At 46.9% G+C, this 7,828-nt stretch overlaps 1 protein-coding gene across 1 annotated transcript; it reads left to right on the plus strand.

Moving 5' to 3' along the window:
• Window positions 1-444: 444 nt before the first annotated feature.
• Window positions 445-2,655, plus strand: LOC133920553 (uncharacterized). Its single transcript, XM_062365163.1, has 2 exons — window positions 445-702; window positions 2,098-2,655. Exons 1-2 carry the CDS (start codon window positions 511-513, stop codon window positions 2,428-2,430), a joined length of 525 nt encoding a protein of 174 aa, XP_062221147.1. The 5' UTR covers window positions 445-510; the 3' UTR covers window positions 2,431-2,655.
• Window positions 2,656-7,828: the final 5,173 nt, after the last annotated feature.

Here is a 7,828-nt window from a genome sequence, read left to right on the forward strand (position 1 = left end):
CCAAATTTTACAGAAAACCAATTTCAAATATTAAGCAACGTTTTACAATAAATTTTACAACTTTTAAAAAAATAGCTTACCCACCCATTGGGAAGGCTATGGGAAATGTACCCGCTCTCTCATTGGACGGGAGAACCTACCCGCCCCTTAAGAGGTCGGTCAGAGGGCGGTAACTCCTGAGAGGGTCTCAGGGGCTGCAGCGGCTACTTTTGCTATTATTGCAACGTGAAATCTATTTATTTAAATTTTTAATTAAAAAAATATAAAAATAAAAAAACTCTCGACTGGCCATGGCGGCCAGCCCATCACCCCACCTCGCTCCGGCCCAAATTTGCGTCCCGCACGATTGCCAAATAAAGAAATCTCTACTGTGCTTCTCTAGCCCCACCTCCTCCCTTATTTATAGCCTCTTTCCCTTCTCCCTCTCTTCCTCGCCGTATTCCTCCTTGCTACCGCCTCACACCAAGGAGAGGGGACAAATTAAAAAGGAGAAAAAAGCAGAGAGAGAAGATGAACGGAGTGGAGGAGGTGAACATGGGGGAGGTGGAGAAGGGCAGCAGTGTCGGGGGCGCCGGTGGTCGCGATGGTGAGGTGGCGGCGGGGGCGGTGAGCCTGGAGGCGCTGCGGAAGCGGATGGCGGTCTTCGCCAGGGATAGGGACTGGGAGCAGTTCCACTCCCCCAGGAACCTCCTCCTCGCCCTGGTCCGTTTCCTCCACCTTCTCAGCTTCCTCTTTTTATGGTCAGTTCCGTTTCTTTGTTTCTTGAATCTTGGCCCCGATTTAATTAGCGGGTTAATTTGGAGGTTTCTTGGGGTTTTTTATGTGCGATGAGAATAAAAAAGAATAGAACAGTGAGGATAAGGATGGGTTTAGGCGTTCCAGTTCTTGTGCGGAGAGAATGAATGATTGCGCGCAGAAAAGCCTTGTAGCAGAAAACTTGTCAGGTCGGGTTTCTTTTTGTTCTCTTTTAGTACCACATTGCGAGATTAATGGGGCTGTCCTCTTTTTGGTGAAGTCTCTACGATGTTGTGTTGTTTTGCTCATGGGGCACACAGAAAGGAGAGGAGGGTAGGAAGGCACTTAGGAAGAAAGGCTTGGTTGGCATGGTTTCCACAAATTTTGTTTTGTATGCCATTCATTATCTGATAAGGTGGTGTCATTAAATGAAATGTTGGTTCAGCAAAGGCTGCACTATGTTAGTTACAATTTTGATCTGTACGGATCGAACAGTGGAGTGCAGTTCTTTTGGGGGTGGGGGAGTGAGGTGCTACATGGAGGAGCCGGCCGGCCAGGGCTCGAACTCGGTCAAAAAAAAAAAAGCCTCCAAAAAGACTGGGTCAAAAAGACTTTTTTTTCTAAAAAAAGAGTGTGGTGCTACATTCTTCACCTTAAATGCTGTCATAGTACCAATATTCCAATATGTTTCTGTCTGTTCTTTTATTGCTGAATAATTGGATTTATGACATGTTCAGTAGCTGCCCACTTTGTTTAATGGATGTTGCATCTGCAAAACTTATGGACTTCGTATAGATGTTTTATAACATGTTGAACAGTGATATGTATGGATGGTTATATTTCCTTCTTCGGAGAAAATTATGTATCTTAATGTTTGTGTAAATTGGACTTGTCATATGAAAGATGGATTAGTGTAAATCCAACTAGAATTTGTTACGCCGTGGGCCTCATGTTTCATCAAATTTTTAGTTTATCTATCATGTGTCTAATACCTTCTGAAGTTGTTTATTGGGGGTAAAATTTTCCAAATTGTTTCATGGTTTACTAAGAAAGAAACCTTGTGCTCCCCTTATTGGAAGATGTGTTCATGACTATTTAAGCAATCTACCAAAAACTAAAGGTTATGCAGGACAGACTGGAGAATTTGTGAACATTTTCATTTGCTCTTTTCTTCAAAAAAATGGAAAATATAATATGAAAAGTGCTGTATTTCACCAAATTTTGGTTATGAACCTTGTGCAAGATTTTCTGCTTCACCTCTCCACTAGCTAGCTCCTGGGTCTGGTCTAATTGGCACCCAGCAAAAGATTTTTCATGGAATTTCATGTGCCTTATAATGTGTGTTTGCTTCGTGCTGTGCAGGTAGGCGAGGTGGGGGAGCTTTCTGAGATATTCCAATGGAAAGGGGAGGTGCCCAAGGGTCTGCCAGGCTGGGACGAGACGGAGAAAGAGCACTTGGGCGAGGAGCTCGCCGACGTGCTCCTCTACCTGATCCGGTTGTCGGACATGTGTGGAGTCGATCTTGGCAAGGCTGCCCTGCGCAAGATGGAGATCAATGCATGCAAGTACCCAGTCGACCAGTGCAAGGGTTCATCCAAGAAGCACACCTGCTACAGCTCCAATAACGATGTTAGTGACAACGACAAAGCTAATGCCAGCCTCAATGCGAACAAGGAGCATAACCACAGGGTCTAAAAGACGTTGTGGCTTCTTGAATGGTAGCTTGGCTGGTTCTTGCGTTATGTGATATCTAGGTTATGTGCTGATGATACAGGGATGCTCTATTTTGGTGATAAAGGGACAAGTCTGGTTGTGTTCGAGTTCCCCTCTATATATTAGATGCCTAATTAAAGAATCAAGTGTTGACCACAAGATTTGTAGGCTGCATTTCTAATGAAATGGTATTTATCTTCTTCTTAACTTGCTCACTTGTCTAAGTAGTACTCTGGCACTGTATTCTGCCAGACTAAGGAAAAGTATTGTGACAGTCACTTGGTGAGTGGCATTTATGCTCTAGTCCTTCTATCAGTACAAATGAACTATGGCTAGTATGAAATTTGTATGTACAATGACTGACAAGTGGACCTTGCATAGTACAAGTTCAGAGAAGCTTGTTTTGTCAGTGATTGTTGGTAAGGATTTGTGCCAGAAAATCTGTTCATATGCAGAGTCTACCGGTTTGTATTGACGAGGACTCGGTGTAGTTCAATGGACCCTTGTACTGCTTGGGGGACAGCTGCTCGGGATAGGAGTTGTGAGGCTTTTGATGTGTTTTGAGTGTTGCAGCTTTTCTGACTGTGGCAGGTCATAAACAAAATTGTTGGAACAGACACGAACATGAGCACAATTGTTTTTTTTTTGGCTGAACTTCTTGTAGCTTTTTTATTTTCTCATTTATTTATAGAGATTTTTGTTTTTAGCACCGATAAAGCGTGGTTTGGTCCCCACCATATCGTACTTCTTGTTGTCGTCCTAGCCGCACTACAAAAACGTGACTTGGTCTGGGACACCACGTCAAATAAAATAATCATATGGTGAGTGAAAAGAGTAGTCCTTTTTCTCAATGTTTCATAACCAAACGGGTCCCACCAGAAAAACCACTGAGATCCACTCCAACCATTCCTCCGAGCAAGCAGCACTAGGTGAGATCGCCGTGCACAGCAGATCGATGGCAGCTCGATGCTAGGTCACCGGCTGTGGAGAAGAAGGCCTTGCACCGTCGAACCACAGCGAAATGATGCGAGAGATTGCTCAAGTCTCACCTCTACTCCCTAATCCGTCACCAGCCTCTCCTTCTCCTTCCTCCCGTTGCCTGGGCAGTGCTTTGCCACCATGCGACTGCCGGTGATTGAGGAGCCAGGCCACCGCCCAAGCCGGCCAATGGCACCCACGCCCAAGCTTACTTATCTCCTCACGCCGCTCTATCCCCCTGTTGTTCTCTCCGGCCCCTCACTCTCCTCTCACTGAGAGCACCGTAGAGGGATTGATGCCACTGAGCTACTCACGCGCCGCCGCCAAATCCAAAGCACTGCCCGATTCCACCAACAAATCTGCCCCACCCGAGCCCTAGAGAGCGAAGGGAGAGGTCATCCAAGTCGTCTCCGACCTCCTTCCGCAGGATATTGCATCGAATCTCATGCACCACCGTCTTCTTCCCTGAGTCCGGTGACCATCTCTGTCCCTCACCATCGCGTCGCCTCCCTGTAGCTCCAACCTCCAACTCAGAGTCCAGTGAGCTTTGCTCTATATTGTTCAACGTTTCGTGCGTGTCAATTCCATCTTAGCCTGCCACTGGCGTGATCCTCCACAAGTGCTGCTCGTCGCTGGCCACTTTTTAGCTGGGCTCGTCCACCGGGAACCCCTCCAACGCGCTCTCCATCATGCGCAGATGCTCACAGTGTCGACCCCTCACCGTCTTGTCGCCGAAATCCGTCGCCCACCGTGAGCCAGACCGTCGTGAGCCCTACCCATCTCTCTCTCTCTTTCTCCTTCCTCCGTGAACCCAACTCATGGTGAGTCGTAGACTCATCCCTGTCCCTGTATGACTGACACATGGGACCCACCTGTCAACCACAATAAGAGAGGTGAGATGCTGACAAGAGAGATCAAGGGCATTTGTGTCATTTTCAAACTATTCTTTCTCCTCATTAGCTAAAAATGATTATTTTATTCGACGCGGTGTCCTAGAGACCAAGCTACATTTTCGTGGTGTGTTTGGGACAAAAACGAGGAGTGTTGTGTGGTGTGGACCAAACCACGCTTTATTAGTGTCCCATAGACAAAAATCCCTTGTTTATAAGACAAGCAGTTATACATCTAACAACTATACAACAACGGCTAAAAAAAGAGTACTAATAGATATGCATTAACTGCTAATAAAATTGTGCTAACAACTAAAAAACTGAAATGCATGACCACTAATTGCATGCAAACATAAACTAAAAAATACTAATTGCTTAGGATTAAAAAAACATGCAACAAACCCCCCCCCCCTCCCCCCAATCGTGATGAAATTCTTGGGTGTTGCGATGCTAATCTTTGCATAAAGCTCCATGAACTTGACGCACGCGAGAGGCTTCGTGAGAATGTCTGCTAGTTGCTCCTCCGTGTGGATGAACTTGACATCGATCTGGCCTTTTCTGCACACACTTGGATGAAATGAAACTTTGTGTCGATGTCTTGCTCTAGTCGTGATGCAATAGGTTCTTGATTAACAAGATTGTGGACTTGTTATCCACCTTTTGGGCTGGCATGTTGGGATCTGAGCTGAGCATGTCACTCAGAAGCCATGCGAGCCAAACACCTTGGCACCCCGCAAAGGCCGTGGTGATGTATTCTGCCTCAAAGGATGACAATGCCATCACCTTCTGCTTGGATTATATCCAGGTGATGGGGTTGCCATCGAGGAAGAAGATCATCCTAGAGGTGCTCTTCTTATCATCGATGTTACCGGTCATGTCACTATCATTGTAGCCCAACAGACATGGCCACGTGCTCTTCTTCTTCCCGGTCGAGTAGAGAACACCCAATGTTCTTGTACATGCAACATAGCACAATATGTGCTTGACAGCGATGAGGTGCTCTTCACATGGCGCCTCCATGGAGTGGCTAACGTAGCCTACTGAGTAGGCCAGGTCCGGTCGGGTGTGGATGAGACACCGGAGGCTCCCGACTAGACTCTGGTAGAGAGTAGCATCGATCGGCGAGGATGAGCCTAACTTGCTGAGATTGAGGCGTACCTCCATTGGAGTCTAATAGGGGTTGCAGTCCACGAGCATAGCCTTCTTCAGAATCTTCACCATGTAGGCGGATTGCCCGAGCTTGATGCCATTTAGGCTTTGTTGGAACTCGATGCTGAGGTAGTACTTGAGCGCTCCCAATCGCACATTTGGAATAAGTTCTTCATCTCCCCCTTGAACTCGTGGATGCCGATGGTGTCGCTATAGCCCAATAGACATGGCCACGTGCTCTTCTTCTTCTCGGCCGAGTAGAGAACACCCAATGTTCATGTACCTGCAACATAGCACAATATGTGCTTGACAACGACGAGGTGCTCTTCACATGGCGCCTCCATGAAGTGGCTGATGTAGCCTATTGAGTAGGCTAGGTCCGGTCGGGTGTGAATGAGGTACCGAAGGCTCCCGACTAGACTCCGGTAGAGAGTAGCATCGACTGGCGAGGATGAGCTCGACTTGCTGAGCTTGAGGCGTACCTCCACTAGAGTCTAACAGGGGTTGCAGTCCACCAGCCTAGCCTTATTCAGAATCTTCAGCATGTAGGTGGAGTGCCCAAGGTTGATACCGTTTAGGCTTTGCTGCAACTCGATGCCAAGGTAGTACTTGAGCGCTCCCAAATCGCACATTTGGAATAAGTTCTTCATCTCCCCTTTGAACTCATGGATGCCGATGGTGTTGTCACCGGTGATGATTAAGTCATCGACGTAGACACCCACAATCAGCAGACTCCCACTTTTACCTTGCATGTACACTCCATGTTTGGAGCTGCTGCGATGAAAACCCTAGTGTGAGCAAATTGGCATACAGCTTCTTATTCTAGGCGCGCAATGCTTGGTGGAGACCGTAGAGCACCTTATGGAGATGTAGCACCTTGTTCTTGTGCTTGTTGTCGATGAAGTCGAGCGGCTGCGTGACGTACAACTCCTCTCAGAGATAACCATTCAAGAATGCTGACTTAACATCCATATGGTGAACCTCCTATGATGGATGTGTAGCGATGGCGATTAGGAGCCACACCATCTCCAGACAAGTAACAGGAGCAAAGACCTCATTGAAGTTCACCCCTTGTCACTAGATGTAGCCCTTGGCAATGAGACGCACCTTGTGCTTCAAAATCTCCATGTCTGTTGTGCTTTACTTTGTAAACCCACTTTAGGACACTCGCACGATGACCTACAGGGAGATCAACAAGGCTCCAGGTCTTGTTGTCAGTAATGGAGTCCATCTCCTCCTACATTGCCTTCTGTCAGCTGTCGCTTTGCTTTGCTTTAGCGAAGCTACTTGGTTCCTCAGCGCTCACCATGTGAAGCTCGTCAAGGTCAAGTTGGCACGGTGCATACCCTTGTGGTGTTATTGGACTGAGGATATTATCGACGGTGCAGTAGTGCTGAGGAGCATCATTATCAGCATCCGCATCAAGCCTGGAGTCGTGCGTGGGTGACGTGAGATGCTCAATCGCCACTAGAGTTTGATCCTCTACAGTTGCAGGTGTCACTAGAGAAGATGTTTGGCCATGGTCCATAGAGCTCATACGTGTGTCGCACACTGGCTCCCTAGTGACCACATACTCCATGGTAAAGGGGTCATTGTCATTCACCTTGTGTTCCTCTTCTAAGATCCATTTCCTCTGCTCCAATTGATCGAACAAGACATCACGCGTCATGTGCACACACTTGCCGATGGGGTCGTTGAATGTACGAGATGTCGCCTGGAAAGGGGTGACTAGGAGTTTCCTGAAATTTAAAACTTTGCAGCAGATTAAACTGTCTAGATAATCCGAGTCAACCTGGATACTCCAGGTCCGGAGGTTCTAGGTTCTCCCCAGATAATCCAGATGAAACAGGAAATCGAAGGCTATGAAGTTCTAAATAAATATACTTGATGACACGTGTTACCACAGGTTCCTAAGGATGTATGAAAGCTTTTCAAAGGATCACCTGCAGCTAGAAACACACAAACACGTAGATCAGGACAAATCGCCCGAAACAACTAGAACAACAAAGAAATCAAATGAGATACGAATTTGTTTCCCGAAGTACGGATCAAACGATCCTACGTCTCTGTTGAGGTGCTCACAAAGAGTCGGGTCTCTCTCAACCCTTGTCCTCACCGAGCGACCACGAAGATCGAGCTCAGGGCTTACTCAACTTTCCTCTTTCCTTGTGGAGGCGAGCATGACCTTCACAAACTTCCCGAGGCACTCCACAAGCTTGGGTGCTCACTGGGTGATGTCTATCCATCTAGGAGCTTCAAGCTCCAAGAGCAAAGAACGTGAGTTGACGGCTTGATGAAGACCTCAAGTGTTCAAATAATGGAATTTTACTCACTAGCACTCAATTACACTTTTCCAATCCCAA

Source organism: Phragmites australis, chromosome 6 (assembly GCF_958298935.1).
Source record: "Phragmites australis chromosome 6, lpPhrAust1.1, whole genome shotgun sequence".
In the NCBI taxonomy this organism is placed as follows: Eukaryota; Viridiplantae; Streptophyta; class Magnoliopsida; order Poales; family Poaceae; genus Phragmites; species Phragmites australis.